The sequence below is a fragment of the Heptranchias perlo genome, chromosome 22, assembly GCF_035084215.1.
Source record: "Heptranchias perlo isolate sHepPer1 chromosome 22, sHepPer1.hap1, whole genome shotgun sequence".
In the NCBI taxonomy this organism is placed as follows: Eukaryota; Metazoa; Chordata; class Chondrichthyes; order Hexanchiformes; family Hexanchidae; genus Heptranchias; species Heptranchias perlo.
The window spans coordinates 37,231,847-37,259,478 of record NC_090346.1 but is presented as its reverse complement, the minus strand read 5'-3'; the positions used below and the strand labels follow the sequence as shown (position 1 = coordinate 37,259,478).

Genomic DNA, 27,632 nt, shown 5'->3' with positions numbered 1-27,632 from the left:
TTAGCCAATCCTTTATCCATGCCAGTATATTACCCCCAACACCATGAGCTCTTATCTTGTGCAGTAATCTTTTATGCGGCACCTTATCGAATGCCTTTTGGAAATCCAAATATACTGCATCCATTAGTTCCCCTTTATCCAGCCTGCCCGTTACTTCCTCAAAGAACTCTAATAAATTTGTCAGACATGATTTCCCCTTCATTAAACCATGTTGACTCTCCTTGATTGTATTATGAATCTCCAAATGTCCTGCTACTACTTCCTTAATAATGGATTCTAGCATTTTCCCAATGACAGATGTTAGGCTAACTGGTCTATAGTTACCTGCTTTCTGTCTCACTCCCTTCTTGAATAGGGGTGTTACGTTTGCGGTTTTCCAATCCGCTGGGACCTTTCCAGAATCTAGTGAATTCTGGACGATTACAACCAATGCATCCACTGTCTCTGAAGCCATTTCCTTTAAGACCCTCAGATGCAAGCCATCAGGTCCAGGGAACTTGTCAGCCTTTAGACCCATTAGTCTACCTAGTACTTTTTCTTTAGTGATAGTGATTGTTTTTAGTTCCTCCCTCCCCTTTGCCCCTTGATTTTCTACTATTATTGGTATATTATTAGTGTCTTCTACTGTGAAGACAGATACAAAATATCTGTTCAATTCCTCTGCCATTTCCTTGTTTTCCATTATTATTTCCCCAGTCTCATCCTCTAAGGGACCAATGTTTACTTTAGCTACCCTCTTCCTTTTTATATACTTGTAGAAGCTTTTACTGTCAGTTTTTATATTTCTTGCTAGTTTACTCCATAATTTATTTTCTCCCTCTATTATTATTTTAGTCATCCTTCACTGGTTTTTAAAGTTTTCCCAATCTTTGGGCTTACCAGTAATCTTTGCCATGTTGTATGCTTTTTCTTTTAACCTGATACCATCCTTTACTTCCTTAGATAGCCATGGTTGGTTCACCCTTTTTGTGGAGTCTTTCCTCCTCACAGGGATATATTTTTGTTGGGAGTCATAAAATATCTTTTTAAATGTTTGCCACTGCGTATCCACCATCATACCATCTAATCTATTTATCCAGTCCACTTTAGCCAATTCCGCCCTCATTCCTTTATAATTGCCCTTATTTAAGTTTAATCCAATAGTTTCAGACCCAAGATCCTCGCTATCAAACTGGATGTGAAATTCTATCATGTTATGATCACTGCTTCCCAAGGGATCCTTTACTTTGAGATCATTAATCAATCCTGTTTCGTCACCCATTACCAGATCCAAAATGGCCTGTTTCCTTGTTGGTTCCCCGATGTATTGGTCTAAGAACCAGTCCCTAATACACTCTATGAAGTCCTCCTCATTGCTATTTTTGCCAATTTGATTTGTCCATTCTATGTGAAAGTTAAAATCACCCATGATTATTGCATTACTTTTTTTTTAACAAGCCCCCCTTATTTCCTGATTAATATGTTGCCCTACAGTGTAGCAACTGTTTGGGGGCCTATATACTACTCCCACCAGTGATTTCTTTCCCTTGCTATTTCTTACCTCCACCCAAATTGATTCAATATCTTGATCATCTGATCCAAGATCATTACTCACTATCATACCAATTTCATCCTTTATTAACAGAGCTACCCCACCACCATTACCATTTTTCCTATCTTTCCGAAATGTTAAATAATCCTGAATATTTAGCTCCCAACCTTGGTCACCTCGCAACCATGTCTCTGTAATGGCCACGAGATCATACCCATTTGCTTCTATTTGTGCCGTCAATTCATCTATCTTATTATGAATGCTGCGCGCATTCAGATAAAGAACCTTTAATTTCGTCGTCCCTTCCTGACACATTCTGTTTATTATTACCCCCATCACTTTCCTGTACTACTTCCTTGTCTTTTCTCTTTATCAATCTAAACTTCGCCCCACCTGAGCCCTCCCCCCCCCTCTATTTAGTTTAAAGCCTTCTCTACCGCCCTAGTAATTCAGTTTGCCAGAACACTGGTCCCAGCATGGTTCAGGTGAAGCCCATCCCAACAGAACAGCTCCCTCTTTCCCAGTACTGGCTCCAGTGCCCCATGAATCAAAACCCACTTCTCTCACACCAATCTCTGAGCCACGCATTCATCTCTCTGACCTGATTTATCCTGTGCCAATTTGCTCATGGCTCAGGTAATAATCCGGAGATTATCACCTTTGTGGTTCTGCTTTTTAATTTAGTCCCTGGCTGCTCAAACTCCCTCAGCAGAAACTCTTTCTTAGTCCTACCTATGTCATTGGTACCTACGTGGACCACGACAACTGGATCCTCCTCCTCCCACTCCAAGTTTCTCTCCAGCCCTGAGGAGATGTCCTTAACCCTGGCATCGGGTAGGCAACATAGCCTTTGGGACTCTTGCTTTTGGCTGCAGAGAACAGTATCTATCCCTCTAACTATACTGTCGCCTACTACAACCACATTCCTTTTTACTCCCCCCACTTGAATGGCCCCTGAACCACGGTGCCATGGCCAGTTTACTCATCCTCCCTGCACTCGTCCACAGGGGCTGCAAGAAAGACATGAGCGTACTGGGCTGTACTTACACCTGCCTTTCTTGTTCTCTGAAGAACTACTGTTTCTCCTCCAAAGCTAGTGTGCCACTGGAACACCCAAAAGGATTTCAATTCTGATCACTTTGCATGCTGCAAATGAGATAGCAGTTGAAAGCAAGACTGTTGTAGGAAAAGGAGTTGTAAATAATAGTCTTGTAATGCAGACAAGTCAGATTCTAACAGCAGCATAAAGTAATACACCACAAAATTGCAGATAAAGCAGTTATAATCCAAAAAAAAAGCCTTTCAAACCAACTCTGAAAAGTGCACACCTTTAAGAAGCCAACTCTTATAGGTCAAGCTATCCAGATGATCATGTGCCACTTTTACAGGGGTGAGTTTGCTATGAGGGGATACCCAGAAAAGAATATAAAATCCAGCATGGGTCAACTTACACAGGATTAACAGGTATAATGAGACTCACATTGCAGCACAGCAGAACCTAAAAAAATGTACATGTTTTGTATTGTGAAATGCTGTGCTCTGTGAATCGGGTACTCAGACCCACATGCTTAACCAGCAATGCACTGGCTGGATGTGAAATTTCATAAAATCTGTCCTCTCATGTCCCTGTACAAAGTTTCTCATTTATGACGTAATATAGGCCAATTGTTCTGTTGATGTTATTTTGCAATAATTTGAAAATGTTTTCTTGAATGACATTCTATTTTAAATCAAGTGTGTCCATCCTCATTGAAAGCCTCTCAATTATAGTGTTCCTTCTATTATACTGTTCTAAAGTACTTTTTCAGGTTATATTTCATGCCATTAAGGGATATTTACTACAGCGCATACTATCATCGTGATGAGAAAAACATACATCCCAGTGATCACGTTCTAATGAGGTTATGGTGTAACATACTCTGATTTAATATTTTGCTGTTTTGTATCTGATTCTGACCTGTGGCTGGCTATCTCCTTCCACATGAGCAGCACTGTCCTTTTCCAATTCCTCTGAGCTGAAATCTGATCCTGTTCGGTACTTGTAGATCTGATGAACAGACTAGAACAGTAACTATACTGAAAAAGCATTCAATACAATGTGAATGGGCATACTTGTGCTATGTCTTATTTGAGTTGTTTCATCTTTTTCAACAGATTCTCAGTTACTTTTCTCCATTAAGGGCTTTATGTATCACGTATCACTGGTATCTCAAGGTTCTGTAAAGCTACTGTAAACTGATTGGCTAGGTCTGCACAAGAGCAATGAGTTTTCTCACCATCAACTTTCTCTTCTGTGCTCCCTCCTGTGAATAACTTTTGGTTTGCCTTATCTTGAACTTTCCATCCCTCCATCTTCCCACCAGTGACCCAAGCTGAGATTGGAAAGTTAGTATCTTGAAAATCACAGATCCAAACCAAAGTTGCATTTGTGTGTGTGTGTGTGTGTGTGTGTGTGTGTGTGTGTGTGTACATTACCCCAAGTTATTTTCTCCTCCCACTTTTATTCATCTTCCCAGGGAATGTACCAACTGCAGCTAAGATGGCAGGTGAGCAGGCTTCAACCTTCTCTTCTCTTGAGTTTGGCATGAATAGGTGCATGGAGCAGTCTATTGGTGTATCTGCCTATGAAATTCCATCCTCCTTGTAGGGAAACATCTGGCCTGCCCTCTGCATCTCTCATAGCACCTTGGCTGAGCCATTAAGTCAGCAATTCAGTGAGTCACAGGCATGAACATACATCCCTCTCAATGTGCCATCATTCTACCATCGTTTTTCTTTTCTTCATAATATTAAAGAACTTTTTTAAAAAAACAAGATAATACATGGGATGTATTTCAATAGTATGTTTCAGAAGATACAGTGATACAGATACAATATCTATAACATCAGACCAAAAAAACCCCCCAAAAACTGCAGATTCTGGAAATCTGAAACAAAAACAGAAATTGCTGAGTTCTAATGAAGAGCCCATATCTGAAACATCAACTTGTCCATTCTCGCCACAAATTCTGCCTGATCTGCTGAGTGTTTCCAGCATCTTCTGTTTTTGTTTCAATATCAAAAGAGTTCAGTGCAACCTATTTGCATTATTTTTATGGTTGTACTTGCAGGTACTAGACACCACCCACCAACAGCATACCTGGTCAATATGTTGGATTTGTCATGGGTATCCTTCTCCAATTTTTCTGCTTGCTGTTCCAAACTTTCAAAATATTCCACCACTGATGCCCATATCCTATCAAATTTACTCAATTATTTTGGTTATCTAGAAAATCAGTCTTTCACCTGCAGTTGTATCCAGCACCAGCAAGAGCCATTCTTTAACAGAGAGGGGGATTTGAGTCTAATCTCTGCCTTAATATAACTTTCTTAATCATGGGTCACAAAATCAATCATTTTCTTTAATTGGTTCTTGAGCTGTGGGGGACACTGGTAAGGCAATATTTATTGCCCGTCCCTCATTTCCCTGAGGACATTAAGAGTGTGGGACTAGAGACACATGTAGGCCAGCCTGGGTAGGGGTGATCAGTTCTGTACCTGAAGGTCACTTGTGAATTAATTGCATTTTTACAACAATCTTGCAGTTGTCATGGTCGTTTTTTCTGTTGCCAGCACACAAATTATAAGACATTAAATTCAATTTCATAATATGCCATTGTTGGATTTGAATTTATAATCTTTGGGTTGCTAGTCCAGTATCATAACCACTCAGCTCCTGTATCCTTAACAGCTGAGCTTTTTTCTCTGTCCTTTTTTTAATCCCCATTGTTGTTTTCTGATCTCTCCGTGGTTTGCCCTAACCTACCTAATGATTTTTGATTTTCTCCAGGCATATGTTCCTGCTCACATCTTCCACTCTTCTGACTCCAGATTACTACTTATTCCCTGCTCCCTCAAAAAGCCTGCCCCTCTGGATTTCTCTCCCTAAATCACTTTGCCTTGCTATCTCCCTTTCTGTTTTCAAAAGCTTCCTAAAACCCATCTCTTTGAGTGTGCGTTAAGTCTCTCTCCCCCGCACCCCACCCCCCCAATTTCATCCTTTCTCCTGCTTAGTATCTATCTCAATGCCTTGGGAAATGTTCTGAGACATTGTTTTATATGGGAAGTGATATATGAATGTAAGTTGTTGTTAGTAGTGGGAATGGGTTTCTCAAAACTATTAGTGTGTCAGTCTGTATCCAAATCCACTATTTCAGATATTATTGTAAGATACTCTTTTCAGAATGTTTACACTTGAGGGCACACAGAAGGTATAGGGGTAAGTGTCCCAAAATTTCTCTTGCAGTGCGAACAGTCCAAGCATATCATCATTGCTTTTTTTAAAAATATAAGGGCTGATGTCTAGTAGTTCTATGCAGTTTCTTATATATTGGATGAATTTAATTGGCTGGGTTGTTTTACACATCCCCATAAATAGACCCATGGGATCAGAAACCCTTATATAAGATTTCTTATTGATATCTCACATGTGTTTTAAGGTTAAGAGTTACATGATTGGTTCTATTAGACTCACTACCACACCATGTGGTACATTTCTAATACATATTTTTAGGTCACTTACAGCTGGGAGGATGTGTGACTACTTGCTGCTGACTCATCCAAGACCAAGAACTGCTGGGAACTGAAGCTAACATCACTCTCGGAGACAGAGAGCTCTATGCCAAATTCTGAAAGGTCAACCTCACAAAATTCTTCTTCACTGGTCGTATCCTCCTGAAACTTAAGTTAAAAAGTCACAGAAAGTATTTTATCAGGACTTCTTGCATAAATGATGAACTTCATAATGTTCTATTTTCTAAAATTCATGTGGTGATCATACCTCTAGTAGACTGTCTCTCATTGTGTTGTATTCTACTCTAGACAATTCTGAAATATGAACATAATAATGAATTTAACTAACTATGTCAACATTCTTAAGTGGAACATATCCTGGTCCAAGTATATTTTTTAAAATCACACTGATCACCCTGACGGCCTAGTGCGTTAAGCCCAGATTCAATTCCCAGTCTATGCTGAGTTCAGCAGGAATAGTATAATTGGCTCAGCACCCATGGGTTAAGGAGGGGAAAAATAGCAGCTAGAGTTCTCACTCCTGATTGCTATCCACTGACTTATGCTGGAAAATGCGATTATGTAGATATCACAAGAACAGGATAAGGCTATAGGCCTGACTCATTAGAAACTGGATTGAGATTTCTCAAATATATTTCATTCAGAACCTTTACAGCTACCATAAAGAAATTAGTATTATTCCATCAGCATAGGTGGATTGAAACCTAGGCCATAGACAAAGGACAGTTTGTGAAACCACTGTATGTCTCAGTTGCTCATACTTTTAAATTGCCTGCTGAAATTAAATACAAGAAAGCACGCAATGAGCAATAGTCATTCAAGTTATCAAAGTCTGCTCCTTTCACAGATTATGTACAGTTTATGACATCATGAACTCTATTCGTCCATTTAAACTCGAAGTAAAGTTCTAATCTGCAAAAGTAACTGAGTGATACTTCAGAATGTCCATCCATCCCCACATCATCTCTATTCATCTCAGAGTACAGCATCTAATATAAAATAATATATTTAGCTTCAAATCATAGTAGTTGAGATAAAAGAAACTTATGGCTTTGGGAAGCTAGATATTTGGACTGTAGTAAAGGGAAATCCCAAAGTGTCAATATTAATCATTATGTTTAGATAATTACTGATGACTTAATTTTTAAAAAAAATCTGTATGTTCAGTAGATTGAGTCACCCCCAAATTGGGGGCTGATAGTAATACTATTATTGAGCAACTTCTGCTAAGAATAGAAAGGGGTATGAAGGTCAAGGATAGAGATATAGATGATGCATTAGAGGATGTAATTTCTCCCATCTGAAAAATATTTTTGCATTATTGACATTGTAGAAAATAACATGAAAATTGAAGAAATATCTTGTACAAGCCATAATTACAGCTGCCGCTCACCTATTTGTTCATCCCCCATAATGCCATGCTGTGCATCTACTAGAAGTGGCTTAGTCCTCGTATAAAATGCGAGATACTTGCAGCCGCCTCCCAAGCACTAGAGAAACAAGAAATAGAACACCATGGCATCAATCAATATGACAAATGTTTGCTATACATAGACTTAGAATTGTTTTGATTACATATACAAATATATTAATTTCTTAATAAGTAATTGAAATGATTACATTTTAATTTAACTTAATTCACTTTTGATCAAGCAGATGTCTGACATGTGCAGGAACCCAGCACCATGCTTAAGGGTTTTCCAAAATACCGAGAAATTCACGCAGGTAGAGTTTCTGCTTGCCCGATATGGAGTGCATACTTTCTGCTCTTCGGGGCACACCCCACTTACCTAAATTCAGAGAGTTTAACACACAAGGGTACTAATTGAATTTAACCAGCGTCGCTTATCTGCAATGAACACTTATAACCTCCCACTTGGCATCCAACCCCTCGTAGGGTTATCTGGAGCTGAATAAAAAGAATCATAACCACCAGAAGTCTACAGCTCCAGGTGTCAATAATCAGTCAGACTGACTGGTCAATCATAAACAGCCCCCTGCAGTACTGATCACCTGGGTATCAAATTACTGAGTCTTGCCTCGGTTCCAATCTTCCATTGCCAGGTTTGTCATCTTGGAGCCACCTCGGCTCCAAAAAGACCCTACTTAGTTCCCCCACAAAAAAATAATAGCCACTAGTTAGTCATTAGACAACTAACAAGTCTGAGCTCTTGCTGTATAAACAGCAAATACCAGTAGCTCCTCATTGTGAGTTAAAGAACTCACCAAAAAATTTCTGAGTCCATTTTCACTATCCTTCTGAATATGTTCCATGGAACATTGGTTTTACCAGTTGGAGGTTATTAAGCTTTAGCAGCAATTGCCTGCCTCACTGCAACCAAATCACAGTAGGCACTAACTCCTGTTTATATAAGATTTGGTCTCATACCCTGCCTCCACGAAATGTTTCTTAGAAGCTGTCGTAAAAGTCTCAGAGTTTCCTAATCAGCCACATGATGGCTATGTGCCATCAGCGTGGTTGAAGATTCTCTTCAAAACAATTAAATTAAAAACAGTCACCAAATATCTAAATATTATTAAAAATCTTGCATATAGAGTGCACTTCCTGTACAAACACCTTAATTCCTGTTGTCATGATTTTGTGTCAACATTAACCACTGTAAATTGCTCTATCATATCCTGTTAAATTTTGCTATGTCAATTTTCACTATGTAGTTACAGGCTCAGGCCATTTGGGAGCACCGTGGAGTGAGTTTCTGAAGTCTCTCTCCCGACTTGTGTTTAATAAAACATACATTCATCAGACTGTGGGCAATGCCACAGGCAGTTTACTTGTATACAGTGCTGGGAGACTATAGAACAGAAAAAGATAGAAGAAAATTTCTCCTCTTTTCATAACCATCAGGGTCAATTATGCAAGATGTGGATCCTTGTTACTAGTGCCCTTTGATACCTTTACCTAATAAAAATCTGTCAATTTCAGAATTGAAAATTTCAATTGTCCACAGCCTTTTTTTGGGGGGGGGGGGGGGGGAGGAAAGAGAATTCCACATTTCCTCTCTCCTTTGTGTGAAAAAGTGCTTCCAGATTTCATTCCTGAATGGCTTAGCTCTAATTCTAAGATTGTGCCCCCTTATTCTGGATTTCCCCCACCAGAGGAAATCTGTATCTACTCTATCAAATCCTTTAACCATTTTAAACACCTCAATTAGATCATCACTCAACCTTCAGAACTCAAGGGAATACAAGTTTCTGCAATCAATCCTCAGAATTTAACCCTTTAAGCTCTGGTATTTTTCTGGTGGATCTGCACTGTACCCTCCACCAATGCCAATATAAATCTTCCTGAGGTATGGTGCCCAAAACTGAACGCAGTACCCCGGATGGGGTCTGACCAACGCTCTGTACATCTGAAGCATAACTCTCCCCCATTGCATTTCAAGCCCCTTGAGATAAAGACCAACATTCCATTAGCCTTTTTGATTACTTTTTGTACCTGTGCACTAGGTTTTAGTGATGTGTACCTGGACACTAAAATTCCTACACAGTTCCTAGCCTTTGTTAGAGGTTACAATAAGACAAATTAGAAGCTATAATAAGACAAATAAAAAAATATTCTGATTTGTCTTTCTTGGGATCCAAAGTGGATGACCTCATATTTCTCCACATTGAACTCCATCTGTCACAGTTTTGCCTACTCACTTAATCTATGTCCCCTTGTAACTTCCTGCTGCCATCTACACAACTTATGTGCCTCCAAATTTAGTGTGGTCTGCAAACTTGGATATACAACTCTTTTTTTCTTCATCCAGGTAATTGGCATATATGGTATACACCTGCTCCCCTGCTCTTCTTTGAAATAGTGCCACGGGATCTTTTGCTTCCAACTGAGGGGGCAGACGGGGCCTCGGATTAATATCTCAACTGAAAGATGGTACTTCCTACAGTGCAGCGATACCTCATTATCACCCTACTGACATTAGACACTACAGGGACTTGAACCCACAACCTTTTGAGGCGGGAGTACTACCACTGAGCCACGGCCACCACCCACTGGTTCAGCACTCATCAGTAACATTAATGACTTATTTGTTGATTTCAGTCTTGTTTTTCATAGAACATTGCTTTGCAGGTATATTGGTTCGAAAAAAATTGTATTACAAAATAAATCTGGTTGAATTAATACAAATGGTGATTTAACCTACCAAATTTAAAAAAAAATTAAAATCCAATTTTGTTTTGCAGATAAAGGTACATCATTTACAAGTGTTCAGAGCTATGCAGTTTGTAGCAGTGTCATGATTTATGCTTTGTAGACTTATGATTGTCAGTTGTTGGAAGAAGATGCTGTTAAATTTCCACTGCAGGTAGGTTATTAGTTACTCTCTGGCAATATTCCACTTCTGTGTAGGATTAATATGAACACTGAACACATTCTGGAATACATATAGTAGAGAAGCAATTCTGTCTTAAATTCTGTAAATTTTATTTTGAGAAATTGTTTACAAAGTAAATCATACAACTATGTTTCTCAAAGTTTCTGTTGAATTGCTAGTGTTTGTAACAATGTAATATACAATGGTCAGAGAATTTCCCACTCATCACTACATAATATTTGTTTATTCGCCTGTAATGATGATATTACAGAGGTTTAATTTTTTCTGTGTAAGCCATTTTTCACTACTTTCATCTGTCTGCTCGCCCAACTTTTTTTTTAAAAAGGCGCCTCACCTAGAAATAGTAAGAATTATGAACTCACTTTTTTTAAAAAAACCTTATATATTTAAAAAAAATGTATAGCTAGAATCAAATCTTAAGACTGTTCCTTTGGTTTGATATCCTCAGAATCAAATCACAGTGCACATGCAAAAAACAGTGGAAAAGTCTGTGATCCATTATGAAATTGCTAACTGTCCCAAAAATTAGCTCTACATTTCTGATATTTTAAAAATGAATTTGCCTAGCCGATGTTTTCATTACTGAAAGTACCCACCTGCCCAATGTTTCCATCTCTGACTCTTCTCCCCGCTCCCTCCATTCACTAGCACCACTCTTTCTCAACTTTACTAATGCAAATTCTAACTCAGTATCAGGCACTGATTAAGTAGCAGGTGCCCAGGCACTGTTTGGCACCGATAGCAGGTGTCACCAAGATTTTTGAGTGATCACTGGATGACCCTGATGCATTTTTTCAAACTTTGCTAGTTAATGCAGCATGTGATTTGGCTAGTGTTTTAGACAAAGACCACAATCTACGCAGGTTTGAAGTTCCACTCTTGATTCTCTATCTGACCTGCAATGTTTGTTCTCCTTCTGTTTCATAGAAGCGCTGGATTCCGAGGTCTCGTTGGTGCATGGAGGATCAAGCAAGACCGCCCTTGTTACCATTGTCACTTTCCAGCATTTTAAAAGATTCATGGTAAGATCTGTTGAAGAATCTGTAAAAAGGTTTCCAAAAGCACTTTGGAAAGTAATGCTACATCAATCATGGGCACTCACTGCCAGAAAAATATACCTACACTAGGATGTGCATGTGCTGAATCCAGTTGCTTGCATTGGCCAATAGCAAGTTGCCAGTAGACAATTTTGTCTAAGAAATTACACCAACAGATTCAAATCCTGACCAAAATCCCTAATTTTCAAAAATAACAAAAATTTGCTCCAAAACCAGAAGTCACTAACAATGACTGCAAAAAAGCAGAAAACATACAAACATTTACAACAAAATTCACTAAAACTTTGCAAAAGGATTACAAACCACTTAATCATGACTGAACCATGAAGAAATAAAACTGGATAGTGCTGAAGAACTGTTTCCCCTGGTGTTTAACAACAGAATATAACTGCTGCCAGTAACAGGATAAAAGAAATTAAGGTGCAATACCAAAACCTGGCTTTATCTGCTGTGGGGGTATTCACATGCTTGAATGGCTGCTGTGAGACATCAAATTCTTAAGGCAAAATGTCAAATGGTTTTTTTCCCTTTTTGGATGATAGCCTACTCATTTTTGGGGTAGAAAACAAACAAATAAGAATAAAAGTTTTGCAAACTTGTATTAGTGGGTTAATGTGTATGATGCCTTTGGCGGAAAAAAACCTTAACAGAAAAAGTATACAAACGCTATTTCGTTATATGTTTATTTTTAATATTTTCAATGTTGTTGGTAATTAAGTCTCAGCTGATCAAAATTCAGAATAGTTTCACACGTGTTAAATATTAAACTACCATTTGTGCAACATCTTTTGTATTAGCAGGTCAAAATAGATTGCATATGCAAAAAGGATTAGTAAAACCCTTAAAGTTAATCATTGTTTAATGTTATAACAAAGTATAAGTGATGCATATGCACAGAATAAAAAGAAAAACTCACTGGTAAAGTAACAATTATGGGTGATCTTTCCCCTTCTTTAGATTCTCCATCCCCATGCCACGCACTTTCCAACATGGTGTGCAGGGACCTACTCCCAGGCCTCATTTTTTTTTAAAAACTGACTGTTTGGAGGTTTGTGAAAAGCATATGAGTTTTACCTCCTGAAAAGATAATCTGCCGTTGCCCTGAACCTCCTAAAGTAGCCCAGCTAAGAAAAGGAATTCATCATATGGAGTTTTATAGGTGATGAATCCCCATTTTGTCATTCGACGGCAAACTTGTTGGTGCACCAAAGATGGTGATTTCTAATTTATGTAAAAGATCTATGGTGCTCATGGTGCTTGCGAAGGACATTCATTTGTCGGTCCATCACGATATTGTAAATATGTAGTTGGAAATAAACACACAAAGTACCAGAAAGAAAAGTGACACATCAAGTGATTTGTTACTTTCAAATCCAAACATTTCATGAAGTTTTTTCAACATTAATATCTTACCTCAGCTAGATTTAAATACTCTTTCTCTGAATCTTTTTTTCTTGGTTCCACCTGCTCTTTGGAATGCTCTGTATTTCCAGAATATATTGTGTGTTCAGCCTCCTCCTGCCCTGACTTTGACTGTTCCAGATGCTCTTTCTTTTTCTCATTTTTTTCTGGCAGGCCATTTTTAATGTCATTATTTCCTCTGTCCTCAACTACTGATCCATCCAATTCTTGTTTTTCCTCCTGGCACTTAGACTCCATTTGCAGTGTCTGTTGCTGAATTTCTTCTTTGTATATTTCCCTTTCTTGTTCCTCTTCACTAGCAATTTCAGCCTCCACCTCCACAGCCTATGGAATAAAGTATGCGCTAAATACAATAAATTAAAAGGGACTGAAATCCACAGCAATAATCAGTTTTACTTTCCTGAATACCTGAAAAGTGAATATTTTGTAAGTGAACAGAAAATGAAAATCATTTTCTACATAGAAACCATTATATTCACTTCTGATCTCTGAATAACTTAATCTGGAAGTTTCTCATAGGTCAGTTTTCATTGTTGAATATTTGTGCACCTTAATACAAGGGATTGTGGTGGATGAGCAATGGAAACTTTTCCAGTTCATGCATCTAGTATCAGCATCAAGCTTTCCCAGGTTAGGAATAGCAGCCAGCTGCAGAATAAGGCTCCCTCTTAAACTGAGTGCCTTACCACATATTACACCCTACCACACCACTATGACATTCCCACACTAGCTACTCCTGTGACCTCTGAATGACGGTCAATTTAGCCAAATTAGAAACAGTATTGTGCTGTGGAACACATCCACCAAGAACTGGGTTGAGACTACCCATATTAGTTTCAACTGGCAGAGAGACTGTCTCTGAGCTTAGGTTCCAGAGGTGAAATGATGAGTTTGCCATCAAAAAAAAACATTTTATTATATTTAAATTACCAGCTCAGATTATACTGCCACTTGCTATGTAATATGTTGCATGCCTTATTTCTATCAAACTAGTTAAACAGAATCACAATATGAAAGTTTATATTTTATAAAGTATTCAAGAAATTAGATAGCGGAAAATCCTTCATATTTAACTAAATCTGTGACAAGGATAGGTTACCTATTCTAACACTTTTTTGTTGATTTTCTTAAAGCGTTATCTTCTACATGCAGTTGAAATGTCCACCATTAAAGGAAAATTAAGTTTTTTAAAAAAAATTGTTACATATTCACAAGAGGCTTTCTCCCAATGTTTATAACTGTACTCTTGGACTACTCCCTCAGTTCTTCCACCCAGAGTTAGGGAAACTTGATATAAATCAAATCACTCAAAATTTTGAAAGGCAATTACTTAAAATTACAGAAGCACTGATTCCCACAGCATCTATTAAGTACAGGTGGTATGATTTGGTAATTAAAGGATAACATTATCCAAAGAATTAGGAAGAATCTACCGAGATAGATAATCCACCTTTCTTTTCATTTGTTGTTCTCCAACAAAGTGAGAAGTTGAGTGCATATTATGCCGTTTTCTGCCTCTTTAATTTGGCAAATTGCAGATCTCTTTTTGTCATTATAACTGGACAATAATTGTTTAGTAAACACATGAGGCTAGCCCCACTTAGCAGCTTTACAAATACCTTTAAGAGCAACCTTTTTGAAAAAGAGGTCTCACAAAGTAGCTACCATCCCAGTAGAATGATACTTGAGATTTGCTAAGAGTTCACTCCTTACTAGGCTATGAATACACTTAAAAAGCCATTAAACTAACCTTTGATAATAGGGTTCTGTTATTAGAAAGCCAAAAAATATTCATACCAGTCTTGACCTTCTGGTGTCCTTGGTGTAATCTACATAGTATGAATTAATTATTCAAAATTCACACAACAGAATCTATGTTCCATTTTCCATTAGAATAGGGAACAATAGGGGAGAATGGTAGACTTATCCAAGGGATGTCTGAAAGCATGTCCAAAAGGACATCAGATCTTAAGTAACTTAAGATTTCTTCCATTTCACTAGTTAATTCATTTGTGGAATAATGTCAGCCTTGTTGGATCCCATGCAGGAACTCAAGATGAGTCAAATTATCTAATCTTAAAGACTATTTTTGCTGATGTTACTCCGTAGAGAAATATATTCAGTTTAAAATGTTTTCTTTGAACTTGGAACTTTTCAGTACCTGTGCCAGTGATCCAGTAAATTTTGTAAAATCATCACATTGATAGATCCTTAAGAGTGTACCTCCTTGCTCCATAAATCCAAAAGTTTGGATTTCTTTTAAGGAGAGACAGAAACTTGCCAAGCATGAGCAACTTCCCATTGATAGCCTGTATTTGGAACACATATATATTCGTTACTGGAGAAGAAAAGATGTTCTCCAGAGTGGAATAAGTAACTCTATAAAGCTTATCCACCTTTGGTGGTACAGTGATCATTTGTCTGGAGCCTCTTTTGGTACTTAAGTTGCGCACTGAATGCATCAGGAACCAAGAACCTAGGAAAGGCCAATGTTACGAGCTTGATAGTACCCGTTCCAAGTAGGATCCTGGAAAACGAATTGTAAAAGAGAAGTGATCTTCTAATACCATAATTTGTCATTGACTTTAATTAAAAATGACATTTGATAATTTGTTTTTAAAATGTGAGAAATTAAACTCTTTTATGGAGTCACAAGGAAACTGCTGTTAGAATAGTTATTGTATTATAAAAAAACGATATTGCACAATTATAAAATATCAAACATTCCCTCATGGGGTAGGTTAATCAAACCATCTAATGCCTTCGTGATCTTGGTGCTGAATTGGTCAAAGGAGAGTGATCAGGTTCTGATAACAGAGGACCTGAACTATCTAATTCCTCAACCTTCTCATCCAACCTCTTAATGGAGGTGGCAAACCAGAAGGAAGATCAAGATCAAAATACTCATCAGCTGGGAAGTAAAAATCAGCTTCCTTAAGCAGTGTGGCCTCTTGCTTTTGACATGTACGCTCAGAGACAGGGAGGAGGAACCATGGGTAACAAGAATATTGGGGATCCAGGTAGGTTGATACAATTCACTAATTCCATAATAGCGTTTTGCAGCCAAAACACCTGTCTGCAATGTTTGAGGAAGGAGACAGTGCGAAAGAATTGCCTATATGCAAGAAGTTCATTAGCAGTCTTAGAAGAATCACACTGTGCTATAGTCATGGCAAGAAACCAGTGTAAAGTGAATTGCTTGAAAGCTGAATGGCTTTCACATGGAGAATAGGGTTCCTTTCACCAATTAACTTTGTATGAAGCCAATAAGTTACAACAACAATGTGAAAGACCTCGGAACTTAACTTACCCACTTTGATTGGAACACTGTGGATACAAGGTACCCAGTAATACAAGGATGAGAGTTCAAGAATTTAAGATCTTCCAAGTGTTCTACCTGACTTACCATTAAGATTAGTCACATAATCACCAGTGCTGGGAGTGATAAATTATCCTGCATTTTGTGGCATTACCCAAGATCTTTTCCTCCAATACTGGACCCCAAACGTGTCTTAAGAAATCTTTTATTGAAATCATTTAACATTATGTAGACAATGATGCTATGAGCAATTATAGTGCGCATTGTGCTGGTATGGAAAGCTGGTGCCCCCATCTAAGTCACACTGGTAACATATCCTTCTAGTTAACATAAAGTTGAAAGAAAAGAAAAAAAAAGATTTGGATTTATATAGCGCCTTTCACAACCTCAAAACGTCCCAAAGCGCTTTGCAGTCAACAAAATACGAGAGAACTCTGCTGCTCTTGTTTGAATAGTGGGATTTTTTACATCCACCTGAGGTTTAATGTCTCATCCATTAAAGACAGCACACCTCCAACAGTGCAGCACTCCCTCAGTACTGTGTCAGCCTGGATTATGTGAAGACTCAAGTGGGACTTGAATCCACAACCTTCTGACTCAGAGGCGGGAGTGCTACCAACTGAGCCATTGCTGACACTAGTATTCAATAAGCACAAACTTTTCAATTGGATATGAGGAGGAAGAGAGATTAAGCGTTATTCAAGGGAAGTCAAGCCTTAGGGTGTAACCTGTGCAACACCATCAGTGAACAGCAATGTGGGGAAAGGGTATAGCAGAAAATATAGAATATGCTGCATTTATTTTTTCCCTTTGGGGAATTAGTTGAATGGCTCATTGCCGTGGAATGTTATACCACCAGTTGTCGCCACATCTGACAAAAGCCACATCATTATATGTATTGTACTCACTGCATTACACTTAAAAATGTAATATAAATAATTCAAGATTTCAGATAAAACTGCTGACACCCATTATATTTACCTTTTAATTCCTGCACTCAAACATTGAAAAAGACAAAAAATAAAATATTTGTATTTGCAAAATTTTCGCCCCTTCATTTTTATTTAGATTTTCTTTTGCTGGGATTTGTTCAATATACAAGGGGAAACCTGCTACTTGGGAAGGGAAGCCAGTGATGGAATACTGGACATTTCTGCTATGCACGTTAGATTCTGCATTATCTATTTTCTTAATTTGCTGTAAAATTGTCCCAAGTCTTAAGACAGGGACCAGTTCAAAGTTCCATATGTTCATACACATTATATAAATCAGGCATCAAATTTATCTAAGTTTAAAAAGAATCTAATTTAACAGCAAATGTATTTTAATACACTTTGTGAATGAAGCAGCCATAAGGAGATAAAATTAATGGTCATACATGATAGTGACAGGCTTATATGTTATAATCATGCATACACACATTATAGACATACAATGCAGTGAAAATGACACAACATCCTAGGGGAAGGGGGGAACTCAAATTCTGCTAGTAACTTTTCTTTTGGTGATTTTATGTTCACCAAGATGAGGGACATAAATGCTGCATAATGAAACATTTTGGCATCCAGTGTCAGCATCAAGAACTCTCAAATCAACTATAACATAGGCCAAAAGCAGAACAAAGCTTCCTCAATGCGCCTCGATCCCAATTTCAGAAGTGTGCTTACTACTGCACCAATCTGACACACCAACCATCCCTCTGAGATTATCAATTTGAGTAGTATTGTATGGAATTTAGTATTATGTACCAGATCCTCACAGTTTACGTTGGATCTTTATAGCTTAATCTCACTAGCCTGGGTTGAATTCATGCCTAAATCCCAGAGGCTGAAGAACAGTGTACTAAACAGACTACACCACTCAGTCTCTATGTGAGTTCATATTTGAGCTGTTTTCTGGATTTGCCATGCAACCTTAGAAGAAATTAATCAAGTAGTCGTAATAGTCCCTTTACTCGCAAACTTAAAAGAGAAAAATCTGCAAATTTATCAAAACAGGTGTCGTTGAATCTAGTGTGTGCTCTCATGATAGCAGATACTTACCCAAAGACCACTGCAGGGGCAATTCAACAAAAAAATCTTACATTTGAAAAATAACTGGAGGCCAAAAGCTCCTCTAGGATTACCCAAAAAATATACAGAACTTAAAATGCTTAAGCAATGCGCACACAAAGGTGATGTCCTATGTTGTGCATCCAGAGAAATACTGAGTTCAAGACTTGCATACTTACTAATGCTAGTTAAAATTGTCCTATCTTCCACGAACATTAACTGAAATTCTCTGAAGCCATGAAGTCGTTCAGGTTGTCAAAATAATTTTATTAATCACATACTATACATTGTTCTCAGAACAAAATCTGTACACTAGAAACAAGGCTGTACAATACAGTTAATTCTCATCAATATTGACGAAGGCAGTACAGCTTCATTGATCTTTACAGTGCTAAACATTTCACACGATCAGGTCCTATCGGAGCTGGTCATTTCTTCATTTTCATATCTGCTTCAATGGCACAGCGACGTCCTCTTGTACCACCATCCTAATGGAAAAAACAATTACTCTTTTTCACTGCCTATTGGGGAATCATTAAGCATTTATAGTCACAGAAGATTTTCTGTTAAATTTCAGAACACTTCATTTTGAGGGAGAACGCACATGCATTGGTAAAAGAAAAAAAACTGGCACCAAACAAAAAAGAAATTGGTCCAAAATAGATCCCATCAAGCTATTTTTGCAATACTTAGCACACAGAAGCAAAAAGGTATGCTGTATTTATAAATGCAGAAAACAATATTTCATGCAGAATATTAGGGTAACAATTTTGTAAAGAATAATGGAAATGAAGACCAGATTTAAATAAAAGTAATATAAGACAGACAATCCTGATAGATACCAGGCTATTTAACAACTTTAGCAGGATAAACACTACACAAAAAATATTGAGCGACTGTGGATGAAAATTTGATATCACATAAAGGAGCAACATCCTTAACGTACAAAACACTCCTGCAATTTCTAATGCCTAGCACCAATACATTCCATCTTCATTTGAAAAAAAGTTTCAAACTGAATGCATTCCACTTACCTGGTAGCAGCAATTAACTGCTTTGCGGAGATCGTTAACAGTATTTTGTCATCAGATGATGTCACAGTGCTTGCAGTTGCTGGCTGAAATACATGGGGAAACTAGAAATGTCAACACAGGACAGCTTTTAAAAATAAATTTCATTTAAATTTTAAAAAAAACATTTTTTTAAACCAATGATTGAATAGAATAGAAGTTTCTGTGTGTTAAATTACCATCATGCAGTCACTGAAATAAAAATAAATTTAGAACACACAAAACTCCTAGATTTCCATGTATTTCAGCCAGCACTGTGACATCATCAGCTGATGACAAAAACCTGCTAACGACCTCTCCAAAGTAGTTAATTGCTGCAACCAGGTAAGAGGAAAACACCCACTCTGAAACTTCTGTGTAGACGAAATGATAAAAATGAATTAGTGCTAGGAACTAAATGTTGGAGGAGTGTTCTATGCATTTAATAGAAATTATGTTTAACCCAGAATTTTTATTTGACATTTAATCTCTGACAGTTAAAATCTAGAAAAAGGGAACTATGTGGTTGTACATATCACTCGTATTAGTAATAATCTTAACGTGGGTAATTAATTTGGTGTCCCCTCCCCACTGAAACATTTACTCTACAGATACGCACATGGGTCATTAGTTGTAAAAATGGGTTGGATGTGTGGGATTGAAATACAGTCACAAATACATTCGGAAAATGTGAATCATTTTGGAGAATGACTGGAAAAATCCAGGAATACAAGTCACACTGTTTAAGCCAGTCCCCTATATTTAGAAACACAGACAATACATAACAATATGACTCGTACTTGGATTTTAACATAGCTGGAGCTTAACCACAAAATAGGGCTAGTGGATCTAATGCTATATGCCATTCGTATGAACTGTTAGTAAAGCAGCTGTTTGAATGGAGAGCGAGAGGCCTTTGGATAGTCAATGTCTTTGTGTGGTACAGAGCATTGAAATTGATTTAAAGATCTTTCAATGACCTTTCTCTTGTGAAAGAGAGTGGCTGTAAAATTGAAGTGTCTCACTGCTACTTGAGGACAGATTTCCCCACACTCCCAAGCAATCCCTAAACACTGTAGCTGGCTCATACCATGAGTATCTAATGTTTTAAAACCGTACGGGGTTAATTTCTTTTACTTTAGCCTGAAAATCTCCCAGCAAGATATTTTATGAACACTTAACACATTTGATTCAAATCCTCTTGTTTTAAAGACGGCATTAACTTACTTTGAAAGCATTAACACCTCCATTAAAATAATGGACAAAAGAACTTCATACAAATGTATCATTTCCAGACTTAAATCACCACTTAGCCCCAACCTTTTTTCCTGGCTGCCTGACTCAGAATGCAATACAGCAGTGAGCAAACTATAAGGAACACATTCATATTGAAATTCCAAGAGGGAAATAAAAATCATTAAATTTAAATATAACTGTTATATTTCCACCTTTCTCCACCAAAATATATTACATTAAAACTCCCTTCCAAAAAAAATGGCACTTTGACAGACAACGTTCTATATTTAATCTACTTTATTAAATCATTTTAATTAGGTCTGCTCTCTTAAAAATCTGAATATAAAGCACTGATCAAAGCACTCAGCAGTAAAGTCAATTACAACCTGGAGCTGTCATTTCAAAAATATATTTCCTCTCCTGAACACAATGACTCCTGGCTGCTTTCTGATACCTCATTCAAGTGGCCATTATTCATGTGTAAGTAGCCTATTCTATGGCAGGGATCATCACAGCTGAGCCTGAACCTGTCCTCAACTAACATCCACAGGGGTTGCTGAGTAAAAAATAGGTGTGTGAACCCGAGCCCTTTTTCCCCTCCCTAACCCAAGGGCACTGAAGCCAATTATAGCAGCACTATTGCTGCCTTCAGTTGAAATCAGCAAATTCAGAAGAGTGAAGACTGAACCTGTGATCTTCACAGGATAAACTCTCTAAGCCATGGGTGGAGGGTGTGTTAGATTCAAAAAGTTCAAGTTAGTCCTTATATCCTAAACTGTGGCCCCCTTGAGGACCCTAATTATTAGTGAAATCTGTCCTCAAACTACACTACATTCTTTAAATAGTAACTGGAAATTAAAATAAATTACTTCTATATTTTAAAATTTATGATTGGAGGATAAAACTTTGTAAAGTATAAAAATCAAACAATTGATGTGACACTGTTATATTTTGGCATATTCGACGCATCAAATTAGAGCTTTGATGTTAGGCTAAGAACTGCCCTTCCCCCTACATTAGAAAGCTGTTCAACACATGTATGCAAATAATGTTTAAATATTGGATGTTCTGAATAGAAGAGCTAAAATGGATTGAATGGCCTTCTCGTCTGTACCTATCTTGTGATTTTTATGAACTTTTTTTTAATGGGATTATCCAGATTTAAAAAACACAGGCTGGATGGGTCCAGTTAGTGCTCATTAGATCAGAAATTAAATTTACAAAGAAAATGATTAACCAGGATAAAAACTCAATGTTTACCTTGCTCAAACTTCCTGACACCATAGCATTCACATGGCAAATTATTTTATGATTTTCAGACTGGTGCTTGACTCAACTCCCTCAGCGTAATATGAATATACAAGAAATGTTTAAGATTCTCGGGTAATGCTACTGTCATCCAATATAATTGTGATAGCCATGTGAATGAGGCTTATCACCACCTTTTCTCTAACTGTCTATTTGGAGCATTGTTTTAGGACTTGACCTTTCTGAATTTTAAATATTATTGCTTAAAACCCGTATACTAATTAGGTTGAGTGGAATCATCAGAACTCAAAGCAGTGAAGTACAGTCTTCAGCTTACGTCTGTGTGCTTGTTGTTTATGTGGTATTTGCAATCAATATTTTAAAGGAAAAAAAATCGCTTTTGTAATCATTATACAATGGGGCAGTAATATGAAGGTGGCATGATGCAGGGAACTGGAGATTAAGATGCAAAATCTTACAGTATATGGCATGGTAGTTAATGTAGTATTAAGAGATTTTATTTGACAGAGAAAAGCTAAATAAGCTATTCAGTGCCTGCTTATAACGACTAGCTAAGTTGCTTGATTCAAAAAGCGTAAGACTACTCACAATACAAGTAACAGAAATCACTCAAGAATACTGAAGTATATTTGTTAAGATGGAATTACTGCTTTAAAAATTCCTTATATGGCAAATAGGAGCTGATTACCAATTAGTCCTATATAAACTTAATTAGAAAATAGAAAGAATAAGAACTGAAGATCACATGTAGCTATGTTTTATATATTAAGGGACTTGAAGAACTGGAGGAACAGATGCATAACCAGCCATCACCACTGTTTGTTTGCTGGGTGAAACCTCAGCCAAACATTGATCCAGGGTTTTAAACTACAGCCATGATACAGGACCAAAAGGAACTGGTCGTGTTTGCTCACTAGCTAGCAGAAACTATATAATCATTTTCACCTCTGGATTTTTGAGTTTCAATGCGGGTGCCATTGTCTCTTTAGTAACATATTATGTTGTCGTTCTTTTATTTCATCAAAATCCCATTTCATTAACCGGCCAGCTGACTGATGCACTAAAGTAGCCTGACTAACCCAATGAACACAATTCAGTTTACATAGTATAAGACTGGAATTTCCTAGTTGAAGGGGATGTTGATCCTATTTTTTTTTAAAAATGGAACAGCACAATAGTTATAACACAGAAACAAAATATGGACCATGGATTGCTGTGTTGTGGAAAGATCCAGCTTGTAACACTGGATTATTCAGTGATTTGCCATTACTTCTTCCTGTAGTGAACTCTGTGTAAGATGGTAACACTCAAGATTAACCTGTGCTCCAAAGATAGCTTTCCAAAAATGTTATTAATATTTTGCAAAATTCTACAGAATATGATACAGCACAACAAAAAGGAACAAAGGTGCTAGAATGATCCCATCCTACCAAGAAATCACCACAGGTGAAGGAATTGCCATAGTTAGATGATATGTAGCAAGCTAGGCTTTTCCATAAAACAGCAGTATGTGGTTTAAAACACCACCTGAATTATTCATAAATATCAATAAATCCTGTCAGTTCCCTCAAGTGAAAGGTGGGACCTGCAGTAACGCTGTTCAGAATTCATTGAACAGCATCCTACAGTTTGGGAAACATCACCTACCTGTCCTGTTGTAGAGCCCTATCAGAGTGAAGGCAGGCTGCATGCCGCTGCTCCTATCGCTGGGTCCTGAGCATTTAGATCACGTGCAATTCTAGCAGTAGAACACGTAAATGCCTTAAACTGTCCTTCACTAGATCTAGAAGCTTTCTTCCATTGGTTTACATCTCTCTGGCTTCTTGAAAATTCTGGCAGACAGCATTACGAAGGCCTATTCCCCATTTTTTTTATATAAACAGAAAGATGCTGTTTTGGTTGAAGTTTCTCTTTATGTTGTTTGATTCCATATCTAAACTGAATGATCTTCCTCCAGAGAGCACCTAACTGATCATCAGCTCATTAGACACAACCAGCTACGAACTGGCACTGACTTCACAGCAGTCACATGGCAGCTGGTGTAGCTGATCAACAGACAATACCACATTTTAATATGGCGTTTACGGAGCGATGAAATATCGGATATTATTGAACCTAATGAAATAAACTGGAACAATCTCATCAAAACAAACTTTCACAGAAAACACAGTTAAGATTTTGACCAGCTATGAACCACAGTATTTACCACAGATTGAGCATAATAATCTGGGTTAACATTCAGTGCAGAACATTCACTTCCAGACTCTGACATCTCCTACAAGTGAGTTGTTATTATCTACATACTGCATTGAATACTTACAAAGAGAGAGAGAAGGAAGGCAGGAGAGCCCATGGGGACACTGTCCTGTTAAAGGACAAACAAAAAAAAACACCAAATCAGATTCAACCTGAGCAAACACAGAAACAAACCAGCTACACACCCTCTGGAGACATCAGCTTGGATTTTCCATTCAATGCTATTTTAATGTTGGCAGTACCCATTTATTTGAATGGTTTATCACCGGGTTACAACATCAATCAGGAAGTCCAAGCTATTATTAGATCACTAACAAAGGATAAGGGATTCCAAGCACATCTTAAACTGTCAAGTGGGAGTTAAACACTTTTACATACATGACTAAAAAGGGATTATATTTGCTTGACCATATTAACTGATTTTACAGCAACACTTCTATCCATGGTTATACCTCTGGGCTAGGATTCTAGACTTTTCCTACTGACATCATAGTTTTAGGATTACTGTACACAGATGGCCAGCTGTACTGAGGATACCTATACCTGCAAACTGCAAATCAGAACTACAAGCAAAGTGTAATGCTATTATGCTTTCATAGAAGCCTTAGACTAGATTAGGCATCCGGCATTATAAATTTGGAAATAACTCGTTATACAAACATTCATCATGCTTGGGATGGGATTTATAAAAATCCTGTTCCAAGGGGTCAAACAAGTTAGTGCTTTATTGTGCTCAAAGTCAACAGCTGAGCACATTATATTGCATATTCAAGGCCACTACAGTGGCTCAGGTGGCAGAATTTAAATACTGCAACTATTTTAACAATGAGAGAAAAGGAGTCAGCATCTTGTATGGATGCAATCACTTACCAGCACTTCAATAACAGTCAATTCAGTGAATACCTGAACAACCTATTGTCTTCACCGTGACATGAGAAGCCAAAGGTGGCTCCACTAGGTTATTTCCCAAAGGCCAACAGTTTTGTATTCTTCAACCTTTGCTGTCACTTTGAGGACTACAGTGTTTCTCTAAAGACAGTGAGAACATTTCATGTCAAGTGACAATATTTTCATCAATTAGATTTGGGATTGAAATCCAGTGATAATGTAACTACGAGGACAGGTCAGGTTATGAGCCAAAATCTACAACTCTCTCAACATCAATCCCTCAAAGAGATCACTCAAAATGGAAGTATGGATGAAAACGTTTTATGCTAGTATTTTACTGTGGTAGTAGTTTAAATTGGCAAGTCTATTTTTTTTAAGGGCACTGGAGTGGTATAGACCAGGGAAATATAAAAGGACCTCGATAAAGGAATTAGCTTCTTTTAAAATCTTTTCAGTTTTGTCTGATTAAAGTTTATATTTGTCACCATTACTTCCTCTTATCCCCTGTGAAAATTCAAACTTTTAATCTACAATGTTAATTATTTGTATTTTACAACATTCAAGTGCTTTTCCAGTTTTTACTTTCATTTAAATTGTTCTTTGATCTTATTTTGTCCAATATATGTTATCATCCTGTTTCTTCCCTAAAACGTTCTGCTAGTTTTTCTCACCTTCGCTTTCGTACTCTGCTCCAATGCTGCATTGTGATTTCATAAATGGTCCCTTGCCCAGGTGGCAAAACGTCATGTATCAGCCTGGGCAGGGAGTGCTAGCAAGCACTTTGACAGCAGGGTCATCACAGCTGAACCGGACGCTATCCTCACCTCACACCTACATGTTTTCAGCATGATCACCTGAAGGTGATTGGACAACAGGCCCATTTCCCCCCTTCCTTAGCTCAGGTACAGCAAGACCAATTGTAGCACCCCAGTGTAATCCTAGCCGACATGGTCTAACTTAAAAACAGACCATAGACTGAACCTGGCAACTTTCTGATCTGTATAGCTCAGTGCCACGCCATATAGCACGTGGGGAGGAAAAAGGATAAACTTATGTTAGATCCTAAAAGTTATTTGGCTAAATACATCAGGCTAAGAGCTGACTACCTTATCTAGCTGGCTAACAACCTTTTGTTCCAGCTCATACAAACTGCAGCCTATCAAAAAATTAGCCATTGTCTTCTAACGAGGAAGCAAGTTAACAGATATTAGCAGAACTGAGAACGCTGCAAGGACGACTTAATCTCGTTAACCTCATGGCAGACAGCTGCCTTGCGAAAAGGGCATTCGTGATACCTTCGGCAACTAAGATATAAAAGGGTCAGCAAAGCTATGGGTAGAAGGACATCTCTGAGCTACCAGCACACTCACCAGGAATACCCAAGAGTCCTGGGTCTGATCAACGCACGATCTGGGATAGAAGCGCCAGGGTGTATATCTGCTTGCTAACTAAAATATAACTGCTTGATAATCTGTACCATACTGTAATGCACAATTGATTACTGATTTGCGCCATGTTGATGTATCAATAAACTCTCATACCCCAAAAGGAAACTCGTTGGCCGAATCTGTAAATTGGCTACATTATTTCTCAAACTTTCCTCCTCCTTTCTATTCTCATACCAAAGTATTTATCTCAATTATTGTTAGTCTAGTAACCCTGCAGCAAACTCACCATTACCAACCACCTATTTCTACACCCACTAACCTGTAAATGAAGAAAGTGCAATTTTTGGTGTTGATTTTCTAAATTAAATCATAATAGTGAAATTACATTTTTAAAAATTAAGCTCCAATCACACTTGTATATGTAATTAACAGCACATGCAATGTGGACAACGGTTTAGGGCATTTCTGACACCAGTCCCATTTGGCCAACTTCAGTATTTAATAAAACCAGATACTAACACTGCAAGATCAACCCTTCGACCATAGCAGATAGGCTTACTCATTCGGGTGTCGCTGGGCTTTACTGAACTGTCACCAAACGCACTCCTGCATTACTTCTCTGCCTGATTATAACTTTAAAATATTTCAAAAGTGACCAGGTCAATTTGAAAATTCTGGACTTTCAATTACTGGAAAACTGGCCTTTAAAACCAGTATTCAGCTAATGAAAACCCAACTGTCTAAACTTGTTCCCAAAGCAGCTAAGTTGAAGATTTTAAACTTCATTTTTTTTTAAGGGGAAAAAGATTAGGAAAGATAAGCTGGTTAGATTAGATAGAAACAAGTAAAATGGAAGTAAAAAAAGAGAAAGGAGAAAATAGGAGGAAAACAGTGACAAGAGGGCTAGCAGAAATAACATTTATTAAAACTATTTCTAGTGTTTATTTTAGTATTGGATTAATATTACAGTAATAAAGCTATTCTTGATATTTAAGTAGCTCTAAGATTGTAATATTAGTATTATATTCCGTGTCACATTTCACAAGCTGAAAACAAGCGAAATCAGTTAACTCAGGGAGATAGGAATTTCTCTGGAAGTGTTGGCAATTTATAGATTAAAATATCACCTTTCAATTACAAGTTATACATGCTACATTTATCCACTATGTACTGAACCGCATGATAAAAATGTAGTTTGGGACATTACCTATCTGTGAACTATCAGAGGTGGCATG

General features: G+C 37.6%; 1 protein-coding gene across 3 annotated transcripts in view; it reads right to left on the bottom strand.

The window, feature by feature from the left end:
- The window catches only part of LOC137340660 (bromodomain-containing protein 8-like), an 86,132-nt gene that overhangs the window by 18,189 nt on the left and 40,311 nt on the right, over window positions 1-27,632 (bottom strand). For 2 of the 3 annotated variants that reach the window (XM_068003283.1, XM_068003285.1), the window contains exons 21-23: window positions 24,186-24,230; window positions 19,346-19,428; window positions 18,558-18,799 (exon numbers count right to left, since the gene is read on the bottom strand). In XM_068003283.1, the coding sequence (XP_067859384.1) occupies window positions 18,754-18,799; window positions 19,346-19,428; window positions 24,186-24,230 (174 nt within the window). In that variant the 3' untranslated portion in view covers window positions 18,558-18,753. Of the gene's footprint in view, window positions 1-3,488; window positions 3,579-6,092; window positions 6,251-6,350; window positions 6,398-7,496; window positions 7,594-12,932; window positions 13,266-18,557; window positions 18,800-19,345; window positions 19,429-24,185; window positions 24,231-27,632 lie in introns of those variants that run through there. The other variant, XM_068003286.1, reaches the window with a different exon arrangement.